We start from the raw sequence: 24,703 nt of genomic DNA on the forward strand, positions 1-24,703 counted from the left end.
ATTTTTATCAAAATTTTGCATTGTCAGTACTGGGTTGATTTATGTGAACTTAGTGATTATGGGCAACCCAAAGCTTAAAAAATACTTCTTTAACCCACTGTATATTAGAATTAGACTGCGGATCTGTATGCAAATTCATACATACTGTATGAAAATCATACTATATATTGTCAATTTATAAATTTCCTTGCACTTTTAAAATCCGTAGTTCCGTTATATTATGTTATCCTATATCTCCGTTAAAAAAAGTTTAACAGAGATATAGGATATAGTTTAACAGAGGATATAAAAGTTTAACAGAGATACAGAGATATAGGATTGAAATGTTACATTTTATAATATTTCACAGATCAATTCTGTAGGGTTTTTTCCCAGGTATGAAAGGTAGACTGGTTGTGCATCGGAAAATGGTAATTAATGGGATACGTGACGACATTGTGTTTGAACGATTTCGAATGGTCCGAACCGATCGATTGGGTTCCTCGAAGTCCTGTGTGGCCGAAAGATAAAGTGTGAGTGAGCGAGAGCGAAATAAAGAAAGAAAGAGAGAGAATCAGTAAGAATGAGATAGCGAGTGAGGCAGAACGAAAGAGTATGAATGTAAGAGAGAGAGAGAGAGAGAGAGTAATAGGATAATTTGGGCAAAGGCGACAAAAGAGCGTAGGAACGAGCGACAAAAGAGCGAGGAGAAGAAGGAGAACCGTTGCGAGAAGAGTCGTTGCGTTGCCGTTGTTGTTGTTGTTGTTGTTCGTTGTAGTAAGTCGTGGACTATTAATAATAAACTGTTGTTCTTGTTATTATTAAAGGAAGGTGCCTTAGTTGTTGTATTCTTATTATCACGGAATCTCGTGGGAATTGCCTTTAAAATAATCCCTACAATTCGTTGATCTTTTCCTAATTATTTTTTCTTCTTGAAAGTATGTGTATACCATATGATCTGAATCGTGAACTAGAGAAATTAGAAAGGTATAAATATAAACGAAACTAGCAAGAATTTCCGCCAACTATTTTAACTGTACCACTTTAATGCTTCCATAGGAATTGAAAGCAACGTGTGCAATTATTTTCAGGAAAAATTAAATTGAAACTGCTTACATTTGGATGAAGAACCAATCAGACCATATAAACAGAAGACATTCCTTTTGAAACAGCATGACTCAAAAAATAAAAAGAAACTTTGTATAATAGTTGAGTCTAGAAAGTATACTTTAAACCGCAAGCTAATAAACTTGCACAATATTTTGTTATACTATGTATGCTTTATAATATATTATTAACCAGAAAATATTCCTATTTCTTCATGACGAGTATACTTGACAAAAACATCTAACTTTATTATACATATATATTCTTCACTGAATTACATATTTTGACATAAGCTGTATAATTGCAGTAGTTTACAATAGATTAGGTTACTAACAAAATTTTAAGTATAGATACAGTACAATAAGCCACGACCTTGAATACACTTTCGGTGAAAGATACAAATTACAGTAATTGAAGTATCAACGTTCATCAACTTTCGTTTTTAACCTCTTGTCGTACTTTAACGAGTCAGACTCGTGATGGAGATTTCTAATAATAAGCTGTTAGGTACGAATGTTTATTCGTTCCTTTAAGTAGTAATCAAATTTGATTCTTTTGTCACAAATATTTAAACATTCAAGTAGATATAAGTATAAAATAACTATAAAATTCCTTTTTCTTCTAAGAAATTAATACGATTGAAAAAATTTTAGTCATAGTACTTGTAAAGAAAATGGCACGGCAAGGGGTTAATTTCACTAAAAAGACTTGCTTCGATAAAATAGATGAAGTAATTGTAACACTGTTTATCCACTTCTTCAAGTAGATAAACGGCTCTACTTCAATGGCGTTACATTTGAAAACGTATTTGCGGAGAGGAAATTTTCGAAGGGAACGTTTTCGACACGTACAGAGGACGAAACTTTGCCTTAGGTAGTGCAGTTCAGACAGTAAAGGGCACTGACTCCTGGATCTGCAATCTTGTCGACCTGATCTGTCTGAGCCTGTGGACCCAAGGGCGTACTACACCCTATATTTTCTGGAAACGTATCAAAATTGATTCCAATCGAAATCTTGATGCCCGCGGAGAACTTTACGCGCGTCCATGTTTAAATTTATCATTTTTATTCCCAGAACCAGGATCGCGAAATGCATATCGCGAAACGTGATATTTCGTGAAATACAAATACAAATTAATACACGGAATTGAAAAACAAACATCGTGTGCTTTTTCATTTATTTTTTTTTCACTGTGCTACGGATGATATCGTTAAATTTAATTGTTTCATCTCGTGTAATCTACGTTGCAAATTTATCTTCGTTTTAATGCGTTAGTTCTTTAGATGGTATGACGTTCATATATAGTTATTTTTTACAATAATATATTTATGACAATGTATAATGTAGTGTATGCAATGTATCATTTTATATTATATTATATTATACATATATTCAAAAGAACAATAAAATTGTATTGTTATACAATGTTACTAACATGAGTAACAGTGCAATTATAAACAATTAGAGATACATTACGTATAAACATTTCTAAACATTTTTTCCCTGTCTGGCGTTAATCGACAGAAACGGCTGAAGCCTGAAACGAATCAAATATAAAAAATTGACTTTATATGTGTTTCCTTCGCTTTTGAGCAAGAAAGATGTTCGATCGTAACATATGATTTTCATGGCGGCGGTGTATGATAAAACTTGGATAGAATAACAGAATCGTAGGGAAACAATTTTTTCCGTCACTGAAAAGCATCCACCTGAGAAACGTTCTTCGCTTCTGGCAACGAGATAACCTATCGACGTTGATGTAACCTCTCTGTACCGACGTTCCCCTTCATTATTCATATCAAGGCCTCCGAGTGTGTATAGCACGTTCCTCCTTCTGTCTTCTCTACTCGTTGTGCTTTTATTTTTTCCCCTCGCCATGGCAAAACACGGCTTCGCAAGCAAAACCCTCGACGACCGGCGAGCATCGGTATGGATTTTTGCGGCGCGCTCGCAGAAGTCAAAACCGCCTCAACGGGTCTGACAACGCGCATTAATCGTACTTGGAAAAAAGCATAGGTAGGTACAACCATCGACACTGAGAACGATGCAACAAAAATTACGGGATTACCGTATGCTTTCCTAGACGAGAGTGTATGGGACACCGGATCGTAGACGACGAGATTATTGAATTACAAAACGCTTTTTCTCCTGTCATTCTCGTGTATACTTCGTTGCATAAAATATAGTCTTTAAAATTGTCAAAAGTACCAAATACTGGTCCACGAGTTCTCTTTATGTTTAAGCTTTTACAGGGTTATATGTGCTCTTTGCACATATATAAATTGATGCGCATAGAAATAATGTATATATACATGTGCATATTGTTAGTAACAACGAAAAAAAAGAAAACGGATCTTCAGCAGTTTTATGTTGAGGTTATTTGAATTTTCTGCATAATAATTGGCCAACAATTATATTTTTCAAAACTTCGGTTTTCTTCTGTCATGCGATTGTTTACTTATTCGTTCCGTAGGAGCAATAATGTGATTATTCTTTTGAAAACTGTGGAGTATCATACTAACAAGGATGAACATCTTCGACATGTTTTCCTGTACGATTAAATTCGTAATAATGTGATTAATTCATTTAAAAACTACAGAGTGTCAAGTTAATAAAAATGAGCTTTTACGATTTTTTATTATCTACATTGTTATTGCCTTATAAATGTCACCTGACAATACCGAGTAAGGATGTAATGAGCTTGAGATTGAACAGATTTAATACGAATATTTTAATGGCTTGGAGACTGTGATTTTACACGCCAAATATTGTGAAATCTTGTTTTTTCTCAATTTAAGATGCAGACGTTTACATGAGAAAATTTTTAGATAGTAAAACAGTTACTTAGTTACAATATTTAATAAAAAGCTTACTGATTTCTGTGATAAAACATGTTTACGATCTACAATAAATTAATTATAATGCTAAATATAAAATATATAATATAAATATAAAATAAATTTTACTTTATATTATATAAAAATATAAAATAAATTATTATATTTTTATATAATATAAAGTATAATGTAATATAAATTATTATATTTTTATATAATATAAAGTATAATGTAATATAAATATAATACTTTATATAAGTATAATATAAAGTAAACAGGAACGTTCAAGTAATAAATAATTCGAATAAGAAGAATTTGGATAATCGAAGTTTTATACCGCATTATACAATAAAATCATATTTCGTTTTACATTTCTATATGAATATCTGTATAAATTTGTATTTTCTATATAAATGTAAATATTTCTCGTATTTTTATAAACGGTTTTTAATAAATATTAGTTTTCAAATTATACTTTACATTCACTCGGCAGGAAATAACAACTGGAAGATTAGATCGATTAGACAATATTAATTAGAAATAGATAACGTATAATAGAAACTTTTATCCACGTTGTTTCAAAATAACATGAAAAGGTCGACGTATATTATTATATATCCTTTTAAATTATTTTTCTCGTAGAATCATTTCCTTCCATGTAATCAGAACATTTCGCGAATATGAACAAGATTAATCGTTATAAATACGATATTTCATTACATCAATTATTACAGTCTTATCCCAGGAATTACAGTACCGAAATAAACATTGAAATTACATATAATTACAATTACATGTGTCACATTAAGAAAATATTTATCAACCATCTCGTTTTGGATTTCTCCTTTTAACACATTGACGCCGGCGTGCATAACCGGTGGGTCACACGTGTCAGACCCGTGAGCTGCATACATTTGTTTATTTTGCTTCCATTTCACAAAATAGATACTACAAAATAGGTTTATGTTATTTTATCTGAACATTATAAACAGATATTTAATAGTAAAAACATAGATATTCAATATTATAAACTTAACATAATAATTTAATTTTTGTAAATTTCGGGCGTCAACTCACAGAGAAAATCGTGAATATCGGTGCCGGCGTCAACGTGTTAAAATCAATGTAGGCTATAATATAAATGTGTGCAATGTATGCTATAATATAGGAAATGAAAAGAATTCATTTCGATTAAAAAATATAATTAATCAAAGCAATGCATTCTTAAAGTTACATTCTTAATATAACTCTTTAAAGTTTTAACTTTTCAGCTACAGAATAGTTTAACGTGGCCACAAGAGGTCGAAAAATATTTATAGGAACAAAATTTTATGTACATGGTTACATTTTATGTACAGTCAATTTCATGTACAGTATTGTATTTACTAATTCGCCAGGAACTTTTGTATTATTATTCTATACTCTTGTTATTTTTTTCATAGATTTAAAACATAGTGAATAAATTATCAGATTATTGAATAAATAGTAAAACATAGTAGATATAGAGACATAGTAGATACAGGTAAATGGAGAAACATAAATAAATATAGATAAATAGGAAAACATAAATAGATAATAGGAACTGTCTTTTTAACTAGTTACTTGAAAACCTATTTGGTAGTTCACTCGGAAAGCTTAACAAAGGGATTTATAAGCTTGGTACACGCTCGTAAAAGATCGTAAAACTATAAATTGCGCTACTCCCACAGTCCTTTAAACAAATGATAATAAATCATCGTTAATTAACACAGAGAAAGGAATACTGCAGAGTATGCATTCATAACCTCGTCTATGCATTCAAACAAAATACACACCATTTTCATTGTATTAGATAATCGATTTGTTCTAGGTATGTTTCTTGATTCACACATCGCCATTTCATGAACTCAAACAACACCGAATGTTCGATAAGTATGTAATAAGTAAGCGTTGATTGTATTATGTTGCTCATAAAACTATAAAAATTAAATAATAGACAAGTGTTTCAAGAAAATTCAACTTACTCAGCTTTATTCAATTGAGATTCAAAGTTATAGTTCACCAATCTTCGTAAACCCATTTTTCCAATAGTTCAATGTTATTTAAATAAATTTTCTTTAATTCGTGTTTTAAATCGCTCCAGCAACTTTTACTATCTTATATTTGTGCTTGCTATAATGCTTGCTATTATATAAATATTTACGTTCAATGTCTTCTGTCTGAAACATTTGTTGCCAGAGAATATGGTGCTTGCTTGTTTATGCAGGCATGCTTGTCGAATGGAAAATGATACGCAAGGTGATTCGTAATTATCATCTTAATGGAGTTTCGAGCTACAAATTGCTCAACGTTAAAAAATAGTTTCGCGAGGATGCTGCGCCACTGCGCATCCTTGTGTGGACGTGGGGCAGTTTTAATAGCACCCGCACGAGTATGGTCTCGGGGCCCAAACCCGAGAGTGAGGGGCCCGAAACGAAACACAGTTCGGCTCGTACATCTGCATATAAATCACTGGTCGGACAGCCTTAAGAAGCCAGGGGCTATTGCGTACCCACCAATAACCGTGAAACATTGCATTCGGTTTCTTCCGATGGCCAGTCTAAAAACCGCTTCCCTGTGCTTGCTTTTTTGCAATCGCTCGCGAAGGTTATCCCGACAAAAAATGACGCTGGACATTGTTCTCCATATAGAACAATGGCGAAACAATTCAAGCAAGTAGGCACAAGTTGTCGGTAATATCGAATTCAACTATTGTGACCGCCAGAAATTTTATTCGCTGCTTAATTGGAGGAAGAACAGTTGCGTTGCTGCAATTTAAAAGTAAAGGTGCAAATGTTATGCCACGTAAGAAATGTTGAGTCTTTAGTGTATATGTATGTTTTGTACATATTATGTACTTATTTATTTATTAGTAGTACATATTATATTATGTACTATTAATATATTATACCTTTAATAATTATAACGTTGATCAAATGACTTTTGTTTATAAGACTTCTAATATCAAGAGTAACCCTCCATTAATTAAATTAGATAATAATAATTAAATTAAATGATATTAGTGAAATAAAATAAAATCAATTCAATTAAATAATAAATATGATGGCGCTCTCACTTTTCGGTTTAACTAAGAAAGACGTTCGTTTTCTTCCCTTTTTACTTCAACAAGCAGGTTTAACACCATTTCTCACTGCAGCAAAGTGTGCCAAATAAGCTTATGAATGATTTTGCACATAAATCCCAACATTAAAGTATGGTACTATTGCGAACAGCTTCTAGGTTCATGGGAACATACACAGATGTAAGTACGTACACGTGGAGAAACAACATTGTTGATTTTAACGGTACGTAAATACTCGTCGTCGTTACACGTAATACTCTGGCTCAATCTAACTGCTGATACACGATCGTATCTATTCCACGCGACATGCTCAAAAATATCAGCGGTATCTTGCAGCAACGATCAGACATTAATAAGACACTAATCCATAAGCGTCGTTGCATCCATAAAGCTTACGTTACTAGTTCTGGATCATACTTAATCGTTTCGAAAATGTCGAATCATTCAACATCATCTAAACTGCGCGACAAAATGATAGGACATCCCAAAATTCTTGCACCGTTCAATGTGGGGAGCCAAAAGAAGCATCTGCGACATGTTATGCTTCATTGCTTTAAAAAAAGGCAATAATGCAAAGAACACTGCAGAGATTGGACGAGATTGTTATTCCACCAACATTGGCACTAACTTATTTATAGCAGTTACCGCATTAATGGATCCTTAATGCATAACGTATTTTGTAAAAGAACAATTTAGAACATTAATTTGGAGGAAGAAGCGTTCTCGTTATTGTCGATTAGAAGTATAGCTATGAGAATATTACGGAATTGTTTCCCGAGCAATTATAACAGACATTCATTTGTCTTTATAATTTGACCGGTAGAGAACAATTAACGTTGTTCTTCCTGACTTCGTGCGACGCCGTCGCGCCTTATTACTAGTTGCGTACTAACTATCATTGTCAACAAGTGCTACACTTGAACCTGTTTTACAAGCCTTCTTCGTCACATTCGTTTTGGCGAAAAAAGCAATGTCGAGATATTAGGTTGTCCCATAAGTTTCTTCCGTGCTACGCTATGAGTGACTCTAAATGGCTATATTCATATAAGTATGCAGGTTTATCTCTTAACCGTTTATGCCATCGGTTTCAGTTATCCAAGAGCAATTTCAAAGTACGTTTCGTTGATGACAAAGTCTCTTTTAAAAATTTTTCTGCACCGTTCAATATGGAGAGCCAAAAGAAGCACCTGCAACATGATATGCTTCATTGCTTTAAAAAAGGCAACGGTGCAAAGGACACTGCAGACGAGATTTGCACCGTTTACGGGAGTGGTACTACGACTATTAGGGCCGTCCGCGATTTGTTTAAAAAATTTCGTTTGATTGGGACGTTCTACCTCATCCTCCTAGCTCCCCAGACCTTGCTACATCCGATTATCACTTGTTCCTCTCTTAAAAAATTCTCTCTGTGGTAAATCTTTGAAATCCATAAGCGAAATGAAAACGCACCTAGATAAATATTTTGCAAATAAGCTCCAACAATTTTGGAAAGAGGGCATAATTAGGCTTCATGAGAGATGGAAGAAGGTTATAGAACAGAACGGTTCATATGATAATAAATCCACCTTAAACAAATATCCAACAAATATGGTGTATTCATTTCGCATAAAAAAAGGGAAGAAACTTATGGGACACCCTAATATTTTAAAATAACATATTACAACGATTTTCATCAATTTTTACTTTATCACTGTAACAAGAAAGATGTATTTTCTTGAACTTCGTTTTCTAAATTATTCGAGTTAGATTAAAAATTGGAGAAGTTCGATATCGAGAATGAATTTTGTCGTTTCTGCGACAAAAGATTGTACATGAATGAGACTAGAAGTTATACGGGACCGTGGTTACTAAACGTTCTCTTGAGAACACGTGCAAGTCGACGTATATTTATCCCATACGTATACATATACGTGTATATGTCTACTCGTAAAAAGGTAAGGCTGCAAGGTAAAGCGCACAGTCTTATCGTAATGAATTCTAAGTGTGAGAAAGTTTTGTTTCCGTTATGCGTTAAGTACGTTATGGATACTTTTTTATTACCTTCGCCTCCAAGGTCTCCAGTTGCGCCATTCTGGGTTCTAAAAGTTGCTGCTGCGAGCCGGCACCAGTATGTAGAGCAGTCTGAAAGAAACGAATAATAAAAGTTAGACAATGATATTTGTATTTTCATAAATCTACTATATAAAGTTATTATAAATATGTAGATCGTCTTTTTATCATTTATAATAAAACAGACCTTTGAAATATAATTTATAGACTTCTCAATTAAATGTTGAAAATGATCATCTCAAATAATTAAGCTAATCTAACGTTCGATATGAATATATCGTTCTTAATTATTAGAGATTGCCATTTTTTACATTTAATTGAGGATTTTATACATATTATATTCCAAAAGTCTGCTACATTTAAAATGATAAAAGTTGATTAGTGCAACTAATAAAAAATAAAAGTCTGTGTGTCCTCATCAGAAATAATTCTACTATTCTTTGCGTGTTATGCTGCCAAATCGAATGTTCTCATTAACAATTAATTACTATGAACAACTTATTAGTAACAACTAGATTATGATGAGAATTATTAAACAATTGAACTACGTTAAGTGTTAAGAGAAATAAATAAATCATGCGAGCGCCGCTTGAAGTTTGCATTCTTAACGAGAGAAAATTATGGAAAGTAGGAAACGCATTTGTACTCCTTGTTATATAATATTCGTATAATGTCATACGAAACGCACGCTACGACACGCAGTCGCACACGTATTCCACTTTTTTTAAAGTAAGGCAAGCCAAATTAGACACGCAATCCATTTGTCAGATCTGGTTGGACAACCACGAAGGAAATACATATGCATACATTCTACGTACATATATACATACTTTATATGCCAAGTTTATGTTGCACATTTAAAAATAATACAAACACAAAACGTTTCGTGACTATAGCTACGTGCACTTTTTTTTATATTAGAAGCAATATTTATCCACTGTTTATGCGATCTATGTAGAACTTCATTCATTACACATATACATATTCGTTGTTATTAATTAATTCTGTTTCAATATGCTACATAATTTGTGATGGTTATTCTTTCAGACTCGTCAATAACAATTAGAAAATATTATTACAGAAAATACTATTGGCTCTGCTACAGTTTTGATGCAATTAATCTTTCATTCAAGGAAATCTGTGAATTGAATGTTTGAAAATGAGTTGTGCAAATAGAAAATTACATAAAGATTTGCAGCCTAATTAAAAAGCAAATAATTTCAATTGATCTTTTAATAGGTTGAATGCCACGGGGGTCACCGGTGACCGGCACCTAACTTGGCTGTGGCGCCATGGGGGCCACCGGTGACCCCCATGACCGACCGTCAGACCGACGTGCCCGGATTGAAAAAAAACATAAGAAAGTTAGACAAAAGACAACACTTATAATTTCTTATTATCATCTTCGTTGATGTAGTGGTGTGAAGAAATGGATGCAGTATAAAACATTTGAACATATTTATACGTTGTAAATTATCTATTGTATATAATATTTCAACATTATATGTATCACTAAATGGAAATTTCATTATGGCGCCACGGACAATCCCGGTAAAATTGGCGTGGCATTCAACCTGTTAATAATATAAGCAGCAATAATAATAGATAGTGACTGTTTTAATATAATTTTAATATTTATAATTTTATATTTATACTTTATATTTATACTTTTATATTAGAATATTAAAAAATCGTTAACCATTCATTTAGATATTCTCGAATAGTCTTCTCGTGTAATTTATTCTCATTCTGCAACGTTGACTTCGTAACGTCGATAAACGACATCGATACAGCGACAGATATTAACATTTATGGTGGTGAATAAATTAGTTTTACGCGTTGTCCAATAAAGAAGTATTTATTTTATTATCGCGCGTAAAATTAGTGGAAGTTGATAGGTGAAATTCCATGATGAAAATGCTGTTATTATGATACGCGAAGATTTGTCGTCCTTGAGATACGAGAGTCATATGCTATACGTGAAAGTAGTAAAACGAAAACTGCCAGTTTCAAGAGATCATCCTTTCCATCGGACGTTTCATGTCACGTGGTTAGTCACGGATTTCCTGTTCCGCTCCAACCGCTTTCTGCTCAGCCTTTGTGGTTCTACCAGGGTAACATGTGTTACTCCAAACAACAATGGCCGTGCGAGAGGCCACCTCCATTAACAATAACTACAAAGACAATATTGTTTGCTCTATTTTCACTTGTTCCCCTCGGTGAAACTCTTTGTCACTTGAAAATATTATTAGTTTCACGCTAATCGAATTTTTCCAATTTTGTGTCATGCATTTATTTACTGGCACTTCAAACTAGATGATTTATTTAACAATTACATACTTGGTTGATATTATTACTTGGTTTCTAAATTTGTTACGAGTACATTGTTACGAATATTTATGTAAAATTAATCTTGGCTGTATCAGTTGCAAAAGGAGCGCAATTTGTTGTCTTTCTTTAATAACTTCAATCAGCTTAAATCAATACATCAACACTCTTAGTTTGTTTTAATTTGTTCACTATATCAAATTGCATCTACTGATTTTTTATATGAATGCATAATATATAAAAATTAAAATTAAAATTTAATTGAAAATTAAAGATAAAAAAAAGAAAAATAATAATAAAAAAAAGCAATGTTGGATTTGTTTCTAACATAGATTGCGCGCTTAAAATCAATTCTTTTGTAGATCATATTCTCCTCTTTGTAAATGAAATAAACTTTTTTGCAGATTAAATTGTTTTATTTGTAATTATTTATAATAAAATACATGGCAAATCTATCAATTCAGTGACATTTTAGTGCAAATTTGTAATGAGATACATATTGTCAAAAGTTATTCCAGGTGTACAAGTTACATGACTCACCCTGTACACGTATCGACATAACAAGGAATGCAGTTTTAAACTTGCAGGAACTTGATACTATCAGATATTATGAACTGTTGCAAGTAAGTATAAAGTAAATTGTTGATTCCGATATCTTGTGGAGGGTCTGCCAGTGAAATCAGCGGAGGTTCGCTATGGTTCAATGAACACGAGTTTAGTGTGCATACGTGCGCTATGCAAGGTGTCGAATAATAGGCGGTGCAGCTGGCCAGGATGCTAGTTTGCATGCGGAAAGAAGTTGAAAAATAAATAAAATATTTTATATTTCATATTATAATATAATACGTTATTATAATTTATTATACCATAAGATATTACTACATGTTATTATATATTATTATGAATAATAACATCATAATATATATTACAGTATCGAATGTATTAATTCATTGCACGTTTCAAGAAAAAATCAATAATAATTAAAATTCTCATTTCTGAATATATCTATTCCATCGTTTTTCTTTTACATAATACCTGGAAATTACTGGAAACTCTGAATATATTTTACAGGTTGTTAAATTAATTTTCAATTATGATACTAAATGATTTTAAAATGAAAAATAATTTCTATAAACTTTGCCATTGTTAAAATAAAAAAAAAACGAAGTAGCCTATAATTGTTCAATTCCAATTAAAAATTAAATTCCGTTAACGAAACCTCTTCGTAATAATTAATTTTCGTTTAACTTCTTTTTTGTGATCTAAATATAATTTTCAGTGGTAAGGAGTTAGTAAAAGAATATTTTATTAGCGAAATTTCATTCGTAATTCGACAATTTGGATAATTTTATGATCTTAATAGTTCTGAAATAATCTTCTAGGGGTTTAATTATCTTTAGTTTACATTACGTTTGTGTTATATTATATTAAATTGTTTGAGATGCACTGTACATAAAGATATATTTTTCTCCCGGTATTTCTTATTTCTATTCGAATTTCCGATTCAATTTTAATCCTTGATCTTTGTTTCGGAAGTTGCGTAAATATATACATATTGTGCACGAAGAAAGAATAAAGGATTTGCTTTTATAGTCTAAAGTTGAATCGGAGTTGACATCTATTGAAAATGTATGCTGCTGTATCGTGGTTACGCTGGGTTACGGTCAAGCCATGTCTATGAATGAATCGGCAGTATCACAAATGAACAGTCCGGTGAAAGGCCAAAGATTTTCTATCGATGAGCAATGAATGAAGAAAGCGACGCGTGTTTGGTTTGTCAGTCATAGAAAAATATTTTTCATATCTGCCGCACAATGCAATGTATTTTATTGCAGTCGGGAAAATAATGCATTGTTTAATTAAAAAAAATGAATAATCTGTTCCAAACAGTTTGTAACGGTGAATTTAACACGAATGGTTAATATTTATTAATAATAATTATTCAGTATTTGTATGCAAACTTCACTAATATTATTTACGATTACCTTACTTGCAATTATTTATGTATTTTTACGATAATGAATTCGTGATTTTATAAGAAAAGAAAGACACTTTCTGAGAAATCAATTTTATTAATTCTTATTAATATTCATATTATTAACATGTCAATATAAATTTTTATTAATTTACTAGTAGACAGATATGTTTATTAGAGGACAGTATTCGGCCTCCGCGTTTTACTTATCAAATATCTCTTTAATCTATTAATACGTAACGAGAGTGATTGGAGTAACAGCATGTCGAAGTACGCACGTGCGCGAACACGTGCAAGTAACAGATATAATTAAGTTGTTTCAGTTCATGTTTTCCATTCAATCGATTTTCTAATTACATCAGACGAAACGACCGAAACATTGATAAAGTTAAAATGAAATTTTATCGAATGAAATTCTATCAAATGAAATTCTAAATAGGTATTTTTGGAATTATAAGAATCTTTTATTCTTATAAATCGATAAGCGCGTCGGTCACTTTTAGTGCTCGGTTAGTTTAGTGTTACTGTCGAATGTTCTTGTATAGGAACCATTGTATCTACGCCGAGCGAGAAAGAGGAGAAGAAAAACATTCGAGGCGGTTAGAAGCAAAGGGGTGTATGCGTGTAGCAAAATTCATTTAATTCGTCGATCTTTTCTATCTATCGACTTTTCTAACAATTACAAAGAAACTAGGTGTACGAATACTTTTTTGACTCACTGTAGTTGAATTCCGAATGCGGGTGGTTAATTGCTGGAATGAGAGGAAGAATCAAACATTTGAGTAAATAGAGATTAATAACAAATACCGCCAGACAAGTGATACATTTACAAAATATACATACTATATTTTCCATTTCATCTCGGTTTAATTATAAACATTTTCTCGTAAGCAAATAACAGAACTATTATCGTGTAATTGTTATCAATGTAATGAACTAGATTAAACCAGATTATTATTTTTATAATTAAACTTTGCTTATAAATATGTGTTAATAATCAAGATAAGAATAAAGAAAATTTTAGAAAATTTAATCCATTTTAAAAGGTGCCTAATATTAGCTTTTGTGAGCCCTAATCGCGCCTGTTATCGATGGGACCGTAATAACGAAGGGGTGTAACATGCTACCCTATGAAACAGAATCGAAACAAGCAGGGTAAAAGAATCTGGCTCTCGATTTATTTGGTTTTCCGTAGGGAAAATGAAGGAACGCGAAGTAGGTTTAGGTGTCTGCGAGACGAATAGCTGCTATTCGAGACGCACAAGGCGAATGGTGTGTGACTGTTGCCTGGCCAAGAAATTGCATGAAAGGTCCGATTGTAGAGCTCGTGAGAATTACGATTTCTCGACGTGCTCGGAAATTCTCACGACCCACACATACACACACGCGCATCATTCGTGTGAGACACTTCCTGTGTATGCACGCCGATATTGGAGCGTGTGCGGGTACGTCGACCCTTTGCGCCGCGTCGGGATTGAAACTTCATTACGAAATCGGTTGAACCTGGTGACACACCGGTGTCAACCGGTGACCAGCGTTGAAATGAGGGCCGTGAAATTAATCAACTGCAGCGAGATCCGTGCAGTCTGCAGCTTCTATTTTCGGAAACGAACTACGCGAACTATCTGGTTGCCCGATAAATTCGTGCGCCTTTTTATTTTATATATCGTTCTTGACGCTTTTAATGTTGGATGCGAAGAAAACTTTAACATAATTCGGCTTATTTTTAATCAAATATGTAATTAGATTCTACATTCCTTTATATATTTATTTATTTGTTAGTGCTGTGAACCAGATGTTTAATTAGCAATTACAGGATTATTAGATTCTAAATTCTTGCTGAACATTTTTTAAGGAAATTATAAATTATTTGTAGACGATCTGTAATTTTTATTCTTGTATTATTAAAACCATGGATTGAAAAGGTGTAAAAAATAATTGTTTGGAAGGGTTATATGGACGGCTTAGAAGCCGATTAGCATAATTTTTAACATAAGAAACGTACATTTTACCGTTTATCGTAGTTAAATAAATAAGTATAGCTTAAGTATGCCTAAATAATTTACTCTTGCAATGTACTACTAATTAATAGACTTCGGATCGACATGCATAATAAAAATTGTCTGTATCGATCGCAGAATGCAGGAGGTACATAGACATTTATTTCTCATTTAAAAAATGTTAATGAGTTGAACATCTTGAAATTTTCTAAACATTTTTCGATGTTAAGAATGCGTGAAAACTGCAGTCCATCAATTAATTCTATAAGTAGAAACAGGACCGAGCTAGAAATCTGGTCGACGAGTCTATAATTCATGTAGAATCTATTTAATCTTCTTAAATTACACGGATTCAAAATCAATTTCACGCAGTTAAGAAACGATTTCTGCTGGAACAAGTATATCACCGATTCATCTCGACCTTTCACTTAAGTGGAACCTCTTGCTTTCTTACAGCTAATCCAGCTGCATCCCGTCATAATTACGGCCGTCTTTCAGCGGGCATAATTGACTCGTCATTCAACGTAACGCAAACCCGATATACAGTGAGTCAGAAAAGTATTCGTACACCTAGTTTCTTTGCAATAACTTTACACAAACAAATGGTAGACAAACAAAATCTATTTCGATTAATAGTCTACTATGTGCAAAGATGATGTGCAAACGAAGAATTTTTATTAACGCATAACAAAAAGATAATGCAAGAAATACAAATATTTAACAGCAAAAAAAGTATTCGCACACATAATTCGACTGCTAAATTTTAATAAGCACACGTGTATTCTAGCAATACTGACCAAAACGTAAACAACTGTTTGTTTACATAGTAGCATTGGCCTGCACTGTGTCTCTAGTGCATCTTTGAACTCGGTACAAGCATCGTGACAGCGAAGAAAAGAGAAATACCAATATCGGTGCGAGATCGTGTTATTTTCCTTCGAAAACGTGCGGAGTCATTGAAAAATTGGTAAAATACTGATTTTAACTTTAACAACAGTGCAGAGCATTGTTAAGAAATATGAGAGAACGAAAACCACAGAAAATAAGCCACGAACTGTTCGCCAAGGATACTCACAGTTAGAGAGCGTCGTGGTATAATTAAAGAGGCTACAAAAAATCCATTTGTAAGTGCTCGAACTTTATGCAACGATATCGCGTCAACTTCAGGGAAGATTGTGTGCTCTCAAACGGTACGAAATATTTTGCACTCTGCTGAAATATATGGCAGAGCTGCAAGAGAAAAACCATATATTAATAATATAAATAGAGAAAAGCGTCTAGGTTTCGCTAAAACGTACGTAAATAAACCCATCGAATTTTGGAAACGTGTTATCTTCTCGGATGAGTCTACATTTAACATTTTTGGGTCATATGGGAAGAGATTTGTTTGGAGGAAACTTAATACCGAGCTTCAACAAAAGAATATTAGAGCAACTGTGAAACATGGCGAAGGAAACGTAATGAATGGGGCTGTATGGCGTACAGTGATGTTGGACACGTTACATTTATCGATGGGATAATGAATGCCACAAAGTAGATCGAGGTGTTGCGGGACAATTTAGAAGAAAGTGCGGCTAAATTGGGCCGGAATGGAAATTACCACTTTCAGCAAGACAACGACCGAAAACATACAGCAATAAAAACGCGAGAATGGATACTATACAATGTCCCTAAACAATTAATTACACGACCACAGTCCCCGGATATTAATCCAATAGAGAATTTATGGCAACTGTTGGATATAGAAGTAAGAAAAAGAAAAATATCTAAGAAATCGGATCTACAAAAAGTAATTTTAAAAGAGTGGCAAAAAATATCACAAGAAACAACTCAAAAACTGTTGGAATTTATGCTAAGAAGACTGGAAGCCATTATTGAAACTAAAGGAATGCACACAAAATATTGATTGCATTAGAGTACTGCAACAATCATAATCTTTCAATTATAACTGAAAATGTACGAATACTTTTTTGGTTCTCAAATTCTTGTATTTCTTGCATTACTTTCTTGTTATGCGTTACTAGAAATTCTTCATTTGACATTATCTTTGTACATAGTAGAATACTAATTGAAATAGTTTTTGTTTATGTATTATTTGCTCGTATAGAGTTATTGCAAAAAGACTAGGTGTACGAATACTTTTTTGGCGCACTGTACACCAGTTTTGACTTGCATGCACACAACACGTTGAGGCACGGAGCGGTATTGAGCTTTCATGCTGCTTGACACCGCTGTCATTAAACAAAGAATCTCGAGCTATTATCGAGGAAGGTTACTGCTTTGTCATTGGGGCACGATGAAAGTTACCGCTGCCCCACGTGCCGGTTCAACGCACTTAATTGAAGCGATTAAAAGGCATCCTCGGTTCGCTATGGATTCGTTCGTTAATCATTGGAGGAAGTCGTGGGTGTGCTCGCAAGGAAGGAACGTATAATCATTGTTGGGGGATGAAGGCTTCCATCAACTCTGCCGACCCGGAAGCTGATCTGTGCAGATACTGGATACGCTGATTTCTAATCTCGGATTAGCCAGCAATGTCCGCGTGAAACGACTTTATTCCACGGTTCATCTTGGGAAAGTCAATGTTCGTATCTGATCGTCTCAGCAGTTCACGTCGTTTTCCGTGTTCATTTTATTCAACACTGTTTCTACCGATGTTCTGTTACACCTATTTTTGCTAAATTGTTTGTATAATCTTTATGGCATAAGTGGAACAATTAATGTAGGAAAAGCCTGATTCAACTTATGAAGTAATAAAAGTTAAGAGTTTAAAAGGTATTCTTTGAAAATAGGGTTTAATTAAGATCTTAAAAATTACGGTAAAAATAGAGTTAAGCATCTCTGAACATAGCTCAAAGTAATTTATATGCACATTGAAAGTTGATCCAAATTGGTTAACGTAGAATCAAGCTACAGGTGTTGAAAAATTTAAAAAGCTACAGATCTATTACAGTTTTTGGTCGAAAGTGTCAAAAATTGTAACAAAATTGCGATTTTGCGATCTTTAATTTGTCACAACAGGTAACAACGACAAGCGAAATCTACGAAAGGGGTTTCTTAAATTGTTGTCCTAGGCTCGGATAAAAAGATTAAAAAACGAAAGATTTTTATTTTTTTCGTTATTCCAAGTAAAAACAAAATAGGAAAAAGTATTTCGATCATTGTTTTGCCATTGTTGTCCAGTCATTGTCCAGATAGAAAAATGTTATTTTGTTATACAGTCACTGTATAACGAAAGAAAAAAAATATATGATATCTAAAATATATTCAATTCAATTCTAATTTAATAATACGAAGCAAAACATAGGGTAACAGTAGTCAAAATAAATTCATCTTTGTGTATTCATGCAGTCTGTAAGAAATCTGATAAATATGTGTAGGGATTCACCGCGTGCGCTGCGAACGTTCTAGAAGGAAGTGTTTTGTTTACGTGCTCCTCTGCGGCAACTGACAAAATCGAACTCAGTGCAAAGCAAGCGATACAGCGGAACAGACGGCGAGAACAGCGGGCGTTAATCAGGGTATGTATTTTGTTTTGTAGTATTGTGTGTGAGTGTGGCAAGAAAGCGATAACTATTTTATAATAAAATAGTCTACAACTATCATTTCTATAAGATTACTATAAACATAAAATTCTAATATTTAATAACTGATAAATAGAAATATCTGTATTATTTACAACCTATTTCTGATTATAGAATATTCGTGACTCACCAATGACACTGATCGTTGCTGAAGTTTGAAACCCAAATCTTCCTTGTCGTCTCCGCAGTCGGTAGTATAGAATAGCACACTTTTCTTCGATCCCCTAAAACGAGCTCTCTTTAATACGTTTTTCTGAAAGAGAAATCGCGACAGCTGCGTTTCCTCGTTTTAGAGACGAGCGCGTCGCGATTGTGTTCCGGTGAATCGCAATCTGTTCCGTTGAACGGTAACGTTGTCCGCTTAGTCATAGATTCGGGATTTCGTTACACTTCGGTACATAATCTTCTTAGAGACATTCACTATATACATATGTAACGATGCGGATTGCACCAACGACATTTCATTCGTAAATACGGATTACAAGAGAACGTATTATGGACGATGCAATGCAGTATTGTGAATAACGTGCATAAAGTAACAGACAATAATCATCGTTATTATATAGAATTTGTTCCTTCGAATATATAGCATCTCGAAATAGAAATGTTTATGATTAAATATTTTAACTGATTCATACAGCATTAACTTTTTAGCTGTTACATAATTGGAACTGTACACCCCCGTCCATAAGAGTACAATTGTGCCAGGTTATGTAAGAAAATTGTATGTCCTGATAATTGGTAAAAAAAACTACTATAGTGTTTACAATTTTTACTTGGAACAATGTATTTGATTATAATTGATATTGCTATCGCCGTAAATTAAATATCTACTTGTCGCGAATCAGAAAACAACCATAGATTTATTGAATTTGAGGTAAATAATGGTTATTACATTACGTCGATTTGTTGGAAAATTAAGGTTAAAGCATGTGAAAGTGGAGCGGAAACATTTTACGAAAACGATGTCCTATAAGAGGTATGTATACGCTCATACTCTAGCATTTTGTATTCAAATTAAATAAATACTTCAAATATAAATAAATATAAATTGATCGAACATTAACACTGACATATGACTTTTATTATAAGTTGTAATAAAATTATTGATAGTCCATAGATGCCATAGCACTTCTACGCGATGATGTACAGAATATTTATATTTGCGTCCACTATAATTATTGCAAAGAGCATACGTTAGGTGAAGTGAGGTAACAAGAGCTCTATTAAGAATGCGCGGGTCGAAGGAAAAACGAAGAAACAGCTAGAAATTAATTGCTAGTAATGCCCGTGATTGGAAGTTTCTTTTTCGATTTCTTCTCTTCAATTACGGGCGATAAATCAGTGGACAGTGCGCGGACTTCTCTCCACGCCCTCCTGCTCGCGGGCAATTAAACCAGCGCTGTCCCTAGAAGGATCCCCTCGCGCAGCTTTTCTCTTTCTCTAACGTGCCATATTGTGCTTGGTAAACCGGGCGCACGTATAGCATTAACCCGCATTCCTCTTCCACTATACCAACAGGAAAGACACAGGGGGATGCGCCCGCGAGGGACCGCGCCGTTTACGTTCGACAGCACCGAATTAAATGGAAACGTATAATATTGGTACGGTAGCCTAGACTATGTTGATGATAATCACACCTAAGTGCCTTCCCATTCCGGTTGAATGACTGATGTACAGTGAACGCAGGCGAATCGGTGTAGCAACGGCTCTCGTTCATAGCGAAGACGGCGGCATTGCAACCTACGTTAATTTACTCGCTAACCTCTGAAACAGAACAGTAAAGCAATAATTAGTGTGGAACAGGTACGTGCATATTTTATTTGAAATGAAAACAAGTTGATCACAGGGAAGGTGTAACAGTACAATTGAATAACTCAAGATTATTTAATTCAATTATATCGTTTGTATTTCGATCATATTGCGATTCGCATTATAGATTTCCACGCAAATCAATTATAATTCCTAATTACAATTAGTTTAAAGTACTTATCTTTTATTCAATTATCTTTCTAAAGATAAAAATTTAATTATCTCTCTACTTAAATAAGAGGATTGCAGTAGAAATTAATACTGACTCTCAAAGATTCGATCTCGGATTATTTGATATACGTGTCATAAAGTGGTAGACATGCTGAATCACTTCGATCATAAGAATTGCGTAATCGATTATTTCATAAATAATAACTAGACTGAAATTTTATACATTTATTACAAAAATACTGTTGCATTTTGCAGTGCAAGTCTATCTTGCAATTAACATTGACAACTTTAATTTTGCAAAAAAATTCGCAGATACACAATAATCTAATGAAAATGTCAAATTCTTATTATTAAGTATCGTCCAAGTCAAAATGTAAAACTTTTTCACCTACACGTTAACGTAACCTGTAATTTAACTTCTAATAGTATTTGAGGTTGGAATGTCTTAAATGTTAATAGAATATACTATTTTACATATACGAATGCACTATTTTCTTGCGTTTCATTGCTTCATTGAATATAGATACGAGGTTTCCGAGGGGGAAAAAAAACTAATGGTTCCGGCCGGGATCGAACTGGCGACCTTCTGCGTGTAAAGCAGACGTGATAACCGCTACACCACGGAACCACGATGGGAAACGTTGGTTTAATTCGAAAATTCTCGAGTTTAAATAAACGTATAATATATACGATATCTTTAAAAATGCGGAATTAGATAGAAATTTATATTAATTTAATTTATTATTATGAGATAATAACGCTATGAAATGAATTTATGTCAAGGAATGTATTATTTTATTTTTATCAGAAATATATCACATAATCTTTTTGACAGCAATATAATAATATTTTATAGAATCATTTGTTAAATATTTTACATATATATTTTGACTGCCACATCAAGTACTAAAAAGAATTAATAATAAAATTAAAGCATTTTACTTGATCGAATTAAAAGGTAAGTTGTACACCGTTAATTATTTTTTCAAAATCTTTACGGTTTACGCGTATTATTATATATTATATTATTTTATATTATTAGTATATATTATATTATTTTATATGGAATTTATAGATCAGCTTTCACGTGTCGTAAAGCGTGCTCTTTTTTGTATTTAATTACCCGAATTACAATATATTTATTGTAACGTGATATTAATTCATACATTTCCTGTAATTTCAGCTCGCGATAGTTTGAAATACAGATTGCACGTGGAAGTAACAGCTACTACGTTTATTTATCAGACTTCAAGAATGCATTAACCGCTGGATTAGCATAATGGGTTAAAACAGTCATGCGAAGAATTCAGGTTTAAATACCAGTTCAGGTATATGTTCACACGATCCTTCTTCTACGAGCTTCAGAAATGAGATCACCTCCCGGTTTTATGTTTTGTTTTCGTGTTACGAGAATTCGAGGCATCATACCTGGTCGAGGATGATTACACGCAACAGGTTGATTGTACAATACAGCCTGTTACAGAATTGTTGGCAGCGGATTCATAAAATTGCATTAATTTAATTGCATTAAAAGAGCGACAAAGACGATTAATAATTATGAGATATAATAATTATTGTGACAAATAATTTGCGTCCAAGACACCGATTTGCTTTACTATAATTTAGCTATTTTGTAATTTACTATCGCAAAATTCAAAATAACTTATGCGGAACAATTTATAAATTTTATTCAAATTTTCGGATTTATTTACAGTTAGATGTTAGAACTATCGATATTTGAATAATACAGATTATAAAATAATGCTTTGAATATTTCAATCTGACTATTGTAAATTTTTCTTATTTTGTTTTCGTGCGACGAGTTTTACCATTTCATTCGCGTTTCTCGTTAATAACAAAATTTTCTTTGTTGGATATTACTGAATAATTTCTTTAACTTGGACGCACACGAAGTAAACATAATCGATTTAGATCTTCTGTCAAAATATTTTAGAAACATGTATTTACATCCTAGATAATTTTTTATTATTACATGTGGGAAATTAATTGCATACTCGAAATTATTGAAAAAATTGATACTACATATGACAAAAATTAATACACCAAGATAATTATTATGCTTATGACATTATAAAATTTTGTATGTTGAATTAATCTTCATATTAATCAATTGTCTCGATTTTACACATTTCCAATAAAAATTACTCAAATTTAACAAAATTTGTTCAGAATTTTGCATAAAAATTCCTAGTGTAATTATAATATATTCACGTTTGTATAAAACTATTACTGCTGATAAACATTCATAAGAATATACAAAAATGATATTTTGCTAATGAAGTTCTAATCCGTGAGAAAATTTGGAGAACTTTGATAATTGTGTTAAATTGTGTCCAATTTCTTATAGTATTACTGCAATAATTTAACTTATTCAATAAATTCCAGAAACTCTGAATGAGAAACATTTGACCGCGTTAGAATGAATGTTAAAGTCTGGGTCCACGTGGACTCGAAATCTTCTATAAGAACGTTACGTCGCATAGAAACGCGAATTCGTGCAGCCGTGAGAGGAAATTGAAGCGTCAGGCACGCCGAAGACGTAAGGCGAATCGTTAAAAATATGACGAAGTGATTCCGTGCGACGACACACGTTTCAATTTATCTATCATCCGACATACAGTGCGACAGGTTTTATGGGAAAATCTTACTACCATCATTCACGATCGTCTCCTATGATGTATCGTCCGACGGTTTCGCATACTACGTTACGGTTACCGTCCAAGTAGTCGCAACGGACAAAGTTGTGCGATCTGACATACTATAAATCACGTAGACCGCGAACATTTTAACTTGTCTTTAATTATTTTAAAATTCGTAGTCGGAAACGAAAGTATACATGAAAAGCTCTAGGAGCGAAGCATGCTTCTTCATGTATAACATTAACCTATCTGACCTGACATAAGACACTTCCGCATCGAGCATAGGGTACTTACACGAAGCTCTAGAGTACGATAAAACACTTGGGAGTATATAAAGTTTATGAGTGATTACCACGGTGTCACTCTTATTGGTAAACATTCCATGTTTCGTGTCAAATTAAATAAAAATATTTTCTTGGAAGTTTTTAAGAAGTTAGAATGGCAGCGGGGCGTACTTATTTACTTGATTTTTTTTGGTGATTTTATTATTAACAGAGCATCTGGTTATTCGTTGGTAACATTAATAAAGAAATAGTTGTTTTGCTTCGTTACTCGATATGAATGGAAAATGAAACAAACAAAATAAAAGAAACTCACAAAATCTATTACTTATTCCAGACATATTTAAAAATCCATGTTGATGCCATTTAATTGTTTCAATATATTTAATTTTTATGTGGATGAATTAACAGAGCGTCCTGAAAATTTGCAATGAACAACTTCAACTTAAACAATATTATATACTTAATAATTCAAAATGTAGTAGTCATATTTATTACGATGTAAATTTTAGTTACATCACTACGGCGAAAAGGCTAAATTTTACTGTTTGTTCTAATGAAACAAGCATTAATTTCATCAGAACATTAAATTAACGTTTTATCTCAATCACGAGCGCTGTTTTTAATTAAGAGCAGATTGTAATAAGAACTTTTTCCGCGTCCATTAAATAACAGAACATAATTACATTTCCTGTTGTATATTTTACAACCCCCATGGCTTTTAATAACGCTTGCGTGTATGCAAATGCTTTCTCTATCTTTTTGTAAATAAAAATGAATACACAGCCGAAATTTGAAATTCGAATTTCGTGGTGTCGTA

General features: G+C 32.9%; 1 protein-coding gene and 1 non-coding gene across 2 annotated transcripts in view; both read right to left on the reverse strand.

Moving 5' to 3' along the window:
- Positions 1-9,042: 9,042 nt before the first annotated feature.
- The window catches only part of Sprt (PDZ domain-containing protein sprite), a 36,560-nt gene continuing 20,899 nt past the window's right edge, over positions 9,043-24,703 (reverse strand). The window contains exons 2-4 of the mRNA XM_078187677.1: positions 20,600-20,726; positions 19,090-19,183; positions 9,043-9,144 (exon numbers count right to left, since the gene is read on the reverse strand). Of these exons, the coding sequence (XP_078043803.1) occupies positions 9,043-9,144; positions 19,090-19,183; positions 20,600-20,679 (276 nt within the window). The 5' untranslated portion in view covers positions 20,680-20,726. The remainder of the gene's footprint in view (positions 9,145-19,089; positions 19,184-20,599; positions 20,727-24,703) is intronic.
- Positions 21,498-21,570, reverse strand: Trnav-uac (transfer RNA valine (anticodon UAC)). The gene has a single exon. It is a non-coding gene; the product is annotated as a tRNA-Val (tRNA).

Source organism: Augochlora pura, chromosome 7, assembly GCF_028453695.1.
Source record: "Augochlora pura isolate Apur16 chromosome 7, APUR_v2.2.1, whole genome shotgun sequence".
NCBI lineage: Eukaryota > Metazoa > Arthropoda > Insecta > Hymenoptera > Halictidae > Augochlora > Augochlora pura.